Consider the following 13,342-nt stretch of genomic DNA (forward strand, 5'->3'; position numbering starts at 1 on the left):
TTCTAACTTGATCCATGTGTAAGGTGTTATGTATGCTGTTATGACCTTATATGACTGTTTACCCGGTCAGGTCAAGCATGCCAAGAATAACCTGGGGTCAGCCTCTTGGGGTGTAACTGATGGAGCAATCAATGACCTGTGGTCTAACTGACATGTCAGGACGTAGGCCCCCAATCGCATGACTGTGTCTGCAGTCTATAGCGACATCTTCTGCTGGTAGAAAAGGATATCAGTATGACTTGATGATGCGTGTCAGAGAGAAGATAACCATACACACACACACAGTTGCACACACACAGGCGTTCACACACGCACACACAGGCGTTCACACACAGGCGCACACACACACACACACACACACACACACACACACACACACACACACACACACACACACACACACACACACACACACACACACACACACACACACAGTGTGTATGCACACACTCACACAAACGAGTGCACCCACACACACACACCTTTATTACATTCCCACCTCTGACCTCTATGTCTGTTAAACTCAGTACCGTAAGCTTCCTAGCTCCATATAACATTCCACAGACGCCAGGTAAACTTTTCCCACTCTCCCCGCCCGGCACTGGGTCTTTGACAATGATGAGTGGAGAGGCATATGTCACCCCTGACCCCTCTCTCTTCCCCTGTCACTGACTGACACTTAGCCATGTCTGTGGAAACTAAAGCTGGGTCTCGAACAGTATCACAGAATCACATCAACAGTCTCAGCTATTCTGAAAGGGAGACAATCACACACATTTAATACACTGTCATGTAAACATGCACACACATACTTGCATAGTCGCTTCATAAGACATCTCTCTCTTGTCATCTGTCTTGTGATGTAAGGGAGCGGAGCGGGGAACGGTCCTATACAGTATGATGCATTATAGATGAAGGATTTGTGTACTGTTTACATCACACAGGTCATATAAGATGCCTCCACCGTAAACTGGACAGACTCCCACTTTCTACACAAACTCATAACCTCACATATATGACTCGTTTCAGGAAATTAGGCGTATGCCGTGGGTCACTACTTCACGGGAGAACCATTTTTTATGCAGACTTGCTGTGCAAACATGCACTCACACGTAAGCATGCACACATATGCTTGCTTGCTCGCACACAAACGCATACAGCACACACATGCGTCATTGAAACTTTTCCATCTGGCCCTGTCAGCTTTATAAACACTATTATATAAACACATTCTTCCCCAATCTGTCCCCAACACAAATGTAATTTTCAATAACATTTGTTATTGTTATTCCATATCTGGGTCAGTCAGGAGGGGGGAGCCAGATGAGGATCATAGCCAGAGAGACCCCCCTGAGTCAGATGTGCCAGTTTAGGGTTCCAGGTCCCCCCCCCCTAATCTCCCGGCTCGCACCCCAGCCTCAAACACAGCGTCCAATCCCATTAGCCGTGACTGACCCGATCTTCAACATGAAAGTCTCTGATTGGTCACAGACACAGTGGCAGGAGCGGATTATGGATAAACAGGCAGGGTGTCTGGGGCCGAAACAAAGACAGGCAGGCCGAGAGTGAGGGGGGCGAGTGGCTAAATGCTAACGCTAATGAGTCCGACGTACGGTCTGGGGCGGTCATTAGAGGTGATTAGGGGGGCACTGCATGCGACGGTCATGGGGAGAAGGGGACACAGAGAGAGAGAGACACTGGGTAACAATACACTCTATAACTGGTGTCAGAACAGTGGACTGGGGCTGTGGAACTGTAGCTGTGACAAATCCATTTTTATGCCAAGACCAGAGGGTCCAATTGCCATTTATTAGTGGATATTTTCACACTCTCAACAATGACTTTGGAAATATGCCTACAGTATATATTGACAACAAAAGCAGACATCAAGGGCATGAAGACCATGCACCAAATGTTATACTATGGTTCAAAGGGTGGAGTCAATTTCATACTCAATAAAAAATGTATAACTTCCAAGTAAATTGTATGAGGAGGTCAGCTCCCGAAAGAAACGTTAGGGTCAGTGGTTCATCTCAACCACTCACTGTGTGTCTGAAAGAGATTGTTATTACTCTCAACAGCCAATCCTCTAATCTGCCTTTAGGTTATTAAACGTGTTTGGAGAGAAGCAAATAAATTGTCAAAAGTCCTAGGTATCTAGAACAAATTCTTTGTTATTTTTGTGCCCTGGTTAGGAAACTATAGATTATGTCCTGGTATATGAACTACGGACATGTGAGCGTTGATTCTTATTAGACACTGTATAGGGATTATAAAACCCAGAATTATTCATTTGTATTTTTTTGTTCCTCTTTTTCAAATCCAAAATAATACAACCATTTGTTTTTACCATTAACAATTGCAAAATAAAACTGATATTGGAATTATGTATCTCACATCTAATCCCCAGAAATTAGACGAGATGTAGAATACGTTTGTATTTACGCTACCTATAAATGGTTCATACTTTTGCCCTAAAAGTATGAACCATCTCCTCTCGTGCATCTCCTCTCATGCATCTCCTCTCGTTTTTCGCCCGTCTCAGTTCATTTGGAAATGAAAGTGCATATGCATACACACACTGATTATGTTAGGTAGGTCAATGCCTTTGACCTAGTTTGAGCGTTGCGCTCCGTGGGATGCCACAGTCGCTCACGTCAAGCCACCGGATGGACAATATTCCCCTCCATTTTGTTACAGCAGCTTTCTGCTGGTTAATTTATTTTTTTGTACATTTTATTTGACGTTTCAGCTGTTTTGGGATAACAAGCGTGGGATTATAAAATGGTATCCACTGTATGGGATCTCCCTTTTTTGATAGTCCTATTGTACTGAACTGAAAGGGAATCTTGACCACATATTATTGAATAAGTTTTTTTTTTTTGGCTACTCTAGCTACAAACATTCAGTAGGAGATGTAAGCTTACTATGATAGCAATTTCAATATACAGTAGCTTGAAGGTGTTAACTAATCTCCAATTGAATACTTTTCCTTTTTGTCTCAGAGCATCTGACCTTTGCACCCTCATACATCATATTGTCTTGCCCTTTCATCTTTTCATCCAATCTTCATGAAGTGACTGTTTTTAGAAACTGGAGAGAAAAAGGATCTGTTTAAAATTTATGAGATCAAAGATAGTGAAAAAGCCACAACCTCTAGCAACTGAGTTGATTTAAAGATACAACCAGTACCTCCACAAACAGACAAGATATCCAGCGAGACACAGGGGGATATGCATAGTGCTCTAAATCAGGGGTTCTTATACTTTTTTTCAGATGAGAAATTCTATGTTTTTCTGGGACCCAAGCTCATGAAAAGTGCCTTATCCGAGCAAAACATTTTAGTGTCCCCCCTCTTGAAGGCAGAGAGAATTTTTTTTTGTTTTAAAGTTAATTTCCTGCAATTCTACACATTGTGCCATGGGCATGGATAAAATGTTGCTGTTTCAAAGCAATTTTTCAGCAAATATACACAGTATGCCATGGGGCAGAAAGAATATGTTGCAATTTCATAACACATTTTGCCATGGGGAAGAGATATATATATGTGTATATACATATTTTTTGCAGTTTTACAGCTAATTTTATGCAATTCTACACATTATGCCATGTTAATATGATATCAGAGTGAGAGTGAACATCAAAATCAAAGGCGGACCCGTGGAATTCAGGGCCCCTGGGACCGTGCCCTACATCAGTATTTTGCCACGATAACAACAAGTTTAGATAGCTGGCTAGACTAACTTAACAATAAAAAAATGGTTAGCTGACAAGGCGAATTGAGTGACTGACATAACAAGAGAAGAACTGCTGATGCACAACCAAATTTAGAAATTGCACCATGTATTCTACTATTGTAACTCACAAAAGTAAGTTGACCCCCCCTCTCATACTTTAAAAAAGGCTACTCTAAATGTTAGTTGGGACCAAGTTTCCTTACCGGTAAATCCATTTTTTTTGTCGTTAATTGTTAGGTTTCAACTTGGTATAAAGATAGTGTAGCCTCGTCTTCATTGGCCATGTTTCAGTCTGGCTAGCTGGCTGTCAGTGTGAGTCTCCATTCTTTGTACCTGTCCCCACCTGGCATCAATTGCCAAGCCAGCAACATTTAACTTTCTCAAACAAACCTGCCTGAGGCACCATGTTAGTTACAACAGAAAGGGTTAATGCCATGACCGTTAGCAAATGGAAAACACTGTAATTCAACTTGTGACTCTCTCTCACGCTGCATATCAGCACACTAACATAACTCCACACAGTATTTGATTGATCTTAAAGGTTCAGACTCAGTTCAACTACCAACCCTGGTTAGGCCCTTTGGGAAGGTCATCACAGTCTATTATTCACAGAGGTCAATAGGAAGAAGAGTCCAAGACTAGTGTCTAAACCCATTACATGTCATAGAACTCCAACGTATACAATGTGTATTCCTCAGATTTGAAATTCACACGGTATTTTAATGACACGTGTTACATTAGTTATTCTTCGGGCACCTATCCCTGCTGATTTTTCATTGGACCACAGCTATAAATGAGCAGAAGGGAGAGAGAAGACAATACCCTCTCCCTCACCCCCTCTCTGCCCCTCTTCTCTTCTCTTCTCTTCTTTTCTCTCCCTCCTCCCCTCCCGCACCTCCACTGTGAGGTCTGACAGATTGCAGTGTCACTTTTTTTGTGTGAAGTGGGATTGTCCACAGAGCTAACCGCTCTAGTGAACCGCTCTATCTCGCTAACTTTGCTGGAATTGTTGGGACAACTCTGTCCTTTCCTGTTGTGCCTCCGTGGCTCCTGTGAAACGCTGGTCGGCAGCTACACTAGATGATTTTGCGTATTCAGTGTGTGCGTGAGGAGGATAAGGGCTAAGCAGGCAGCAGAGTGATGCCTGCTGTGGACCGATGTTCCACCCCGCTGTGTCTCCATGCTCAGGGATCTGTCCTCTGAGCTCCCTGCTGCCTGTGTTTCTGATTCGGGCTCTTCAGCTTCTGTAGCATCCTCCTCCTCCTCAGCAGAGATGTCTGCCATGCTGAGTACACGGGAGCGAGATCCATCGGTGGGTACTGAGTGGGTCTGCTAAGAGGGGATCCGCGTGCTAGGGAAGGGCAAAGACCATGGCAAAGTCTGACGGGGACTCCACTTCAAATCAATTCAAATTTGATTGGTCACATACAAGTGTTTAGCAGATGTTATTGCGGGTGTAGCGAAATGCTTGTGTTTCTAGCTCCGACAATGCAGTAATATGTAACAGTAATATCTAACAATTTCACAACCTATACCCAATACACACAAATCTAAGTAAAGGAATGGAATTAAGAATATATAAATATGTGGACGAGCAGTGTTAGAGCGGCATAGACTAAGACACAGTGGAATAGAATACATTATATACATATGAGATGAGTAATGCAAAATATGTAAACATTGTTAAAGTGACTAGCATTATACTTATTGAAGTTATGACTTGCTTTGGACTTTTCCCAGAAGAATCTATTCAGCTGTTTCATGGTTTATCTGGTGTTATTAGGTTGAGAGCAGACACTTCGACATGCAGTCGCATACTTCAATACCGTACACCGAAGTCAAGGGAGCGATTATCTTCACTGAGTTCAGGGAAACGATAGGGTCACTGCAGTTGTCTCTGTGATAGACAAGTCATTGCTGGTACGGTGCGTGCTACATTGATTTATTCAGTTCTGTATCAGGTCAATTTAGGCATGTTTGGTGTTTGTGTGTTTAAAACGTACAACGCATTACACATTGTATGATCCATCACAATGAATGTGTTTGGTCACTACAGCTTCTGTCCGATGCCCGAAGGTTGAAGCATTCTGCAGTTGACATTCAGCGAACTCACTGTCCCCGATCAGAGGAATTCAGAGACCATTCAATGCTAAATAAGAAGTGTTGTGTCTGTCACTGTGGCGTTGCTTAGCAGTCTAGTCCCACTTGGAACTAGGTCAGAGAGATGTATAATACTGTACTTGCTGGACACACAAGTACAGAAAACAGTGACATCTGTTGAAAATACTACACCCAGGGACATCCCTGGAAAAACGGCTTTATTAGAGGTAGGATTATGCTTTGACTTTGAAGGATTGTTCACTTATTGACAGGGTTCAAATTGAACCGTTCAATTAAATCAGGTCAGTATTATCATGGTCAAATAAAATCACATAATGGTTCTGGGTAGCTGTAAAATCATTATATTTCCTGGTAGACAGGTCCTGTTTCCTGTGCTCTGCTCAGCATCAGTTTATTGAAAATCATTTGCCCCTTGCTGTACTCGGGCCAACCTGAAGGCTGAGGGTACATTTTCACTGCCGCAGGATTGAGAGAAGGGCATGGCGTCGGGAGAGTATTGGCATCCGCCACCTCAGACAATGGCATGAGTGTTTAGTTGACCTGTCTAGACAGCGTCGTGGGGGAGCAAGTTTCAGTTCTCTGTTCTGATGAGTGATTATCTGCATTCAGCATCAATTGTGGATGAAATAACCCACCTGGAGGCCTACAAAAAGGATATACAAATGTATATTGCCAAATGTATTGAGTTGTGTAACCAGGTTTTCGATAGAAGTAAAAAAAGACATCCCTCCTTATTGGTTTTGACAAGGACTCTGGGTCACCGTCAGTCAGTGTGTTACAGCTTGCCATTACTGAGACAGATGTTTTAACATAAATTGTACTCCTGTCCTCTGTTTATTAACATTAAACAATTAAGACAAATAAATAAAGGAAACATAAAATAACAGGAGACTTTTGCTTTGTTATTTCTATGACCACACCTTTTTTTTAGCACAGCATCCACCAATATATTGTGGACATTTCAAACAATACAAGCTCTGATCGCTCAACACTCCACGTTTTTGATGAATTAATTTATCGCTTCATTTTCATTCAAGTACTACAATTGATGACAATGGAAATGATCAGTCAACTGTAGATAACCATTCACGTGTATTTATCTGAACGGTTCAGTCTTTCTGTCCACCTCTCCAGATAGCTGAGCAGTTACCCTGGATTTCGCTGACACGCCCGCGCCTGAGTTCCACCTGAGAGGATGGACGCGCTGGAGTCAGAGCTGACTTGCCCAATCTGCCTCGAGCTCTTTGAGGACCCACTGCTCCTGCCCTGTGCCCACAGCCTGTGCTTCGGCTGCGCCCATCGCATCCTGGTATCCCACTGCGCCTCCAACGAGCCCGTCCAGTCCATCGGAGCCTTCCAGTGCCCCACCTGCCGCTATGTCATCTCTCTCAGTCCACAGCGTGGCCTAGAAGGACTGAAACGCAACGTCACCCTCCAGAACATCATCGACCGCGTCCAGAGGGCCGCCTCCTCCGGCCCCCTGGCCCTGCTGCCCCACAGCGGGCCCAACTCCCCTAGCGAGGACGCCGGGCGATTCGCCCTGGCCCTGGTCCCCGCCTCCACCGCCATGACCAGCCCCGGGACGCCGCCCAGCCACGTGCAGTGCCAGTTCTGCGAGCAGGACCCGCCGCAGAACGCTGTCAAGACGTGCGTGACATGCGAGGTGTCATACTGCGACGAGTGCCTGCGTGCCACGCACCCCAATAAGAAGCCCTTCACGGGCCACCGTCTGATTGAGCCCATGCCGGACTGCCACCTGCGGGGGCTGCAGTGCCTGGAGCACGAGGAGGAGAAAGTGAACATGTATTGCGTCACCGACGAACAGCTCATCTGCTCGCTGTGCAAACTGGTGGGCAGACACCGAGACCACCAGGTGGCGGCCTTGAGCGACCGCTTCGAGAAACTCAAGGTAAGGGATGACTTTTTGAATGTATGCATGAACCTGGTCACTATGCTCTGCTGGTGGACATGTTGTTTTGAGGAGGGGCGGCATCAGAACTGCTGTGGATAATGTGTGTGACGGGGTAAAGAATTAAAAGCGAGAAGTGAGGAGCTGTGGAAAGCTGTGTGTGAAGTTGAAAAGAGTGAGAAAGTGAGATGCCCGATTGTGCACCCGCCATCGTAGGTGTGACTTTGTAAGTGTAATGTTGTGGTGAAGAAATACAGCTACTATATTTTGTTTTGAGTGCACTATAATCCTCACTAACTATGTAGCCTAGATTTCCAACAAAAATTATGTTATCATCTTTTTGTTTCATCATTAGCAAGGCGCCCTAATCATACAATTAGTACAAGTACTGCACCGCCCTAAAATGCCAAGAGGGTCTCTCTGCATCTCTCCTGTGCAGGCAGTGTGAAAATAGGGTCTCATTAGTGATGAGGAAGAGTGCTGCATCCAGAAGGTTGAGGTTAAACAGTGGTAATCGCTCCGTTTGGTGGGGGTTGGTTTAATTGAGTGTGACTGGCAGGTCGTGTTAAAGGCTGTTAGGGAGGGCCCACTGGGAGATGGCCTGTTATTACCCCCTCTCTCAGGGGGGAGCTGAAGCACACTCGGGGGGGGGGGCTGTCGGATGGGGGCCTGCTGCCATGTGAAGAAGGGTGTCTGTTAGGGCATGGTGGTCCCCAGAAGTGTGATGTTTGATGGAGGTGTCCTATATGGATTCTGCAGAACAAATTAAGACCAGAGTTTGATTTGTGATAAGGCCATGTGTGATCACTGATTTTCAGTTTGGCATCTATTGCACTCTGGTCCATCTCTCCTGTGTATGTTAAGCGGTCTAGAAAAGTGTTCTGATTACAGAAGCAACACATGAAGTCCAAATGTAACTATTATCAATGCTTCATTTGTAAATCGGGAGGTTCTGAAACAGAATGTGAGCGCGAGAGGGGGGTGACCTGTGGGGCTCTGAGGTACCGGAATGCATGATAAAAAAACAGCTTCATAGTAAAGCATCACATGCTTATCATTGTATTTGCCGAGTGGCACAGAGCAGTAGAGTAGAGGCACTTGCAGAAGTTGCACAAATGGCAACGTTATTTGTTGCCTATGGTCTGGGAAAAATGTGTCCTTTTCTAAAAGTCTTTCATGCAATTCTACGTCATTTTAAGTGACTGGTGACTTTTACAGAATCTTTTTTAATACAGCACAAATGATCGAAATGACAGGCTACTTTGACACTGACAAAACGGATAATCTGAGATCAATCAAAAAGACCTTGTCTTGAATCCATCAAAGGCTGCATTTATACAGGCAGCCCAATTCTATCTTTTTTATCTAACTTTTTTTCTGGAAAAGATCTGATGTGATTGGTCAAAAGACTGCCTGCCATTTTGTACAGTATGAGGAAGAATTAAAATCCTGAAAAAGCTTTCCAGTTTTACTGACTCACTCACCAGTCATGGTCAATACGCTGGTGTCAACAGCCTCTCTCTCTCTATTGTTTTACTTTGTAAAACAATACTGTTCACTGAACAGGCCTATTTGGAAGTTGATCAAATATTTTGGTATCCTACATACTTATTAGAGTCTTCTCTTTTCAGCAGTAACCATTTGCTTTCCAACCTACGTTTTCCTGCGATTGTATTTGAAAGATTGCGAAAGGTCTGTTTAGCTATTCACTGGCAGATTTGCCGCACATTCCCGAGGCAAATCCTTGTGTTTAGGCTACACACAATCCACACATATGTTATTTATTTTAAATAAGCTATTGATCCTCTGTGGCTAAATTATAGACGTATTCCTGGTGTAGTTTTCTGAATTATTTCATTTATTTCAGAACAGACAGACAGCAGCTATTCTATAATTTAGTGCAACGCTGGAGAGGTGATAGTTGCAGGCTCGCGTCTATCAGAGCAAGAGAGAGACGGAGAGAGATCATTGAAAATGAATATCATTCTAGTTCTGTGAGTGATTTAAGAGTACTTCTCTCTTTTCACAGCAACGGCCACCAGGCTACAATGTTGCGCGAACCATAAACCCGGGCCGGGTTTACCTTTCACATGACTTTTTTTTTTACGGGGCAGATCTCTTTTATTTGATGTTTACATTGTAAACAGTGTAAAGAATGTTTCATGCCAGGAGCGGTGGGCTACCGGACCCTTGCAAAATTTAAAGGTGCCGGATCCTATTCCGGCAGGATCTGGGCCAAATTAAACACGGACTATCATGTTCAGTGTGAATTGCAAACAGTGAGAAAAAAATGTCATGCCACGAGAGGTAGGCTACCGGATCCTTGCAAAACGGAGAGGTGTTGGATCGTATTCCCGGAAAGATCCAGCTCAAATGAAGCACTGGCTATTTTTGTTTTTCAGAGAGATGAACCATTGATGGAGCATTTGTTATTCTACACTACAGTGTCTTTCTGCCTCACTTCCATATTATGTATGCTTTACGACAGACAGATGCATTCATATTAAGGTCAGTGGATCTCCCAATTAGTACACTGAATCATTTCATAGTGGTATATATGCATTACTCATGGATCTTCTGCACTTAAAAGGCATTGCACAAATGAGCATACCAGAGGATACACACTCATGTAAGAATGCAACGGCCGGTCCTTACCTTTCTGCTGCCCCTAGGTGAGTCCAAAAAATGCTGCACCCCTCAAAACTAGAATGGGTACCTGGGTGCATGATTACAGACTAGCAATGGGGCTTTGGGGTTCTTGGTTATAAAATGGAGATCATTCCTGATGCAGTGACAACGCAATAGCACGTGTGCACTGCAATTGCAAAATAAACACATTTCTACCTACTGTAGAGGAAGAACATGCTGATCTATGTCCAGTGAAGTGGATCTTTTTTTTTGGGGGGGGGGGGGGGTAATATTCTCAGTGTTGAGAACCCTTTACATGTTCCTATATGGCTCCAGTATCAATTAAGCAACAGAATACAAACATTTGCTTCCGTTTGGAGCCGAATGATCGCAACCCAGGATTGGCTTACGATGGGCTAATACTCTCACTCTGCGACAGACCTGCATCGAAAGGCCTTGTGCTATAGTCTAATCTCTCTCACTTCACCTTTTGAAGGATTTTAAGATTCGTAGAATCATGAAAACACTCCTGTAAGGATAGGCGAAGCTCGGATGTAGGTCACTAACTACCAGAACCCTTTGCACCACACCATGTAAAATTCATGCAGTATTGATTTGACCTTTAATTACTCATGAAAGAAAACATTAAGGATCATTAAACATGTACTCATATTAGGCGGAGCTACCGAACGATTGAAGGGAAATGACTGTCCTATGATTGCAGTATTTTCAGTGGTGGCAGTGGGCCTCTGTGAAGGGGCTAGGTCATTGTGGCTACACCCTTTCCTTTTGGGAGATAAAATTACCATTTCACGGAAACGTACAGAGAGAGGAAATGGTTCAAAATAGCATCAGAGGTCCATGGATCTGGGTCATAGAGGAAGCTCTGATCTAACAATGCAGAATCACGATAAACTTGTTGTAGCTAAGCAAAGACCTTTGACTGTCCTCTGCCTTCCTCCCCTCCCCAATGGCACAGCTCCTGGCTTGGCCATAACTCTTCACTTTACTCAGCCCAACTACAACTTCTTCCCCCATGCCCTGGAGTAATCGAGTCATACTGTTACACGGTCATGACCCTTTGCCTGTAGCCTTGCCTCTGATCTATGACTGGCCATGCAGATTACTTTGTGTCTCAAGGGTCTAGGCCAAGGGAGGGACCACAGACAACACAAGCATTGACTGTTTCTGAAGTGTTATCATGTACAGTACGTTATGCAGCATTATGGCTTGCATTTTGCACAACTGGCAGAGTAGTGACAGGAGAAACGTTACGTTTATCATGGACACTGCAAATAGATGGTAAATAGTGATACAAATGATTTTGTATACATCATTTGATGTCAACAAAACGAATGGCACAAAATCACATGGAATTAATGCAGATGTACTTCATGTATGGATCCTGCAACTTTCCCACATGGTGTGCACATGAAGACATGGATTCCATTAAGTGAGAGTAAATAACGCAAAGCTGCTTGCCTTTCTCCGTAAACAAAATCACTGAGTTTATATCAGACAGAAACAGCTTGGGAAAATGAAACAGGAGAAATGGAGAACTGATGGAAATGAAGAGAAAGTTGACGCAGATAATGTGAGGAGAACATAATGGCACACAAACAAAAAAATTAACACTGAGACAAGACACACAAGCAAACACAAACACATTAAGAATGAAGCAAGATGTGAGAAGTTGATATACAGTACATTAGATCATATGATACACAGTCTATAGCTGTTTCAACATTATGTATCCTCTGCTCAACAACCAACAAGATCTTATGGTCTCACTTCAGTATTCAACGTTTGCACAGGGGGGACAAACATCAAAACTCGATAGCTGCGTTTAGGCATTAACTCCGACTGGTTAAGGTAAGGGTTAAGGTTTGGTATAGGGTTAAACCCTGTGAGACCCAAGCATAGGCCTCTGACTACGGTTTAGGGTTATTTTTATTTTTTTACAGAAAAGTTGCAAAAATTCACCATTGGGCATCAATGGTAGGAAGAATTTGTGTTAAGAAAACTGTACAATTCTATAAAAACCACATAAAAATATATCAAAAGCATCGACGTGCTGGCGCATGTTCTGGTGGGTCCTGGGGGTGTGATCTTTGACCCTCTGTAACTTTCTCACGCATCATTACTAATGATTCATTCAGGATGACCCGTAATCATGTTAGCATCCACATTAATGTAGAAACATGTTCTATTATCATTTACAATATGTGACTCCAAAATGACACAAAACATGAATTACCATTTAATTATTTTGGGCATAAAATAATCTGAAACTCAACCAAAACGAACGGCAAATGCATCCGATACGTTTGTAGAGTCACAAGCTTGATGTAGTCATTCCGTGCTAGGAATATGGGAGCAAATATTAAACTTTCGATTACTTTATTTATAAGAATCATTTTGACACCTACTTTTTTGAGTGAAAAAAATACTACTTGTTAATCAAAATCTCTTTCTCTATGCAATTGGGTTAGTATACAATTATATAATTTCCCTTTTTTTGCATACAGTTTAGCTCGGTATTAATATGATTTATTTCATACAGTCATTATTGCTCATCTTTATCAGGGATGTCAATAATTTAAGGCACAGTACATGTAAAATGCAGTTATATTGTCTGAAATAGTAAAATGCATCAACATTTAAACATTTTAAACTAGAACACCCCCTCGTCACACCCTGACCAACTACACCATAGAGAAACAAGGGCTCTCTATGGTCAGGGCGTGACACTATCACTAAATGTGAAGACTGTATATAATCAAATCAAGTATCTAGGTTGAATTATTATGTGATTAAACTAATCATGTAAACATTAATTAACTCGGATGTCGGGGCACCACTGGAAAAATTAAGAGTAAGAGTATAATTTCCCGAATTTAACTCTTCAAATTGGTCTTCTATTAATGATTTATTATTATTATCAGTT

The 13,342-nt window shown here is 42.9% G+C and overlaps 1 protein-coding gene across 1 annotated transcript in view; it reads left to right on the forward strand.

Moving 5' to 3' along the window:
* Positions 1–13,342, forward strand: part of LOC109890604 (E3 ubiquitin-protein ligase Midline-1-like) — a 34,768-nt gene that overhangs the window by 2,922 nt on the left and 18,504 nt on the right. The window contains exon 2 of the mRNA XM_020482550.2: positions 6,993–7,767. Within this exon, the coding sequence (XP_020338139.1) occupies positions 7,054–7,767 (714 nt within the window). The 5' untranslated portion in view covers positions 6,993–7,053. The remainder of the gene's footprint in view (positions 1–6,992; positions 7,768–13,342) is intronic.

This window comes from Oncorhynchus kisutch, linkage group LG5 (genome assembly GCF_002021735.2).
Source record: "Oncorhynchus kisutch isolate 150728-3 linkage group LG5, Okis_V2, whole genome shotgun sequence".
NCBI classification, from domain to species: Eukaryota; Metazoa; Chordata; class Actinopteri; order Salmoniformes; family Salmonidae; genus Oncorhynchus; species Oncorhynchus kisutch.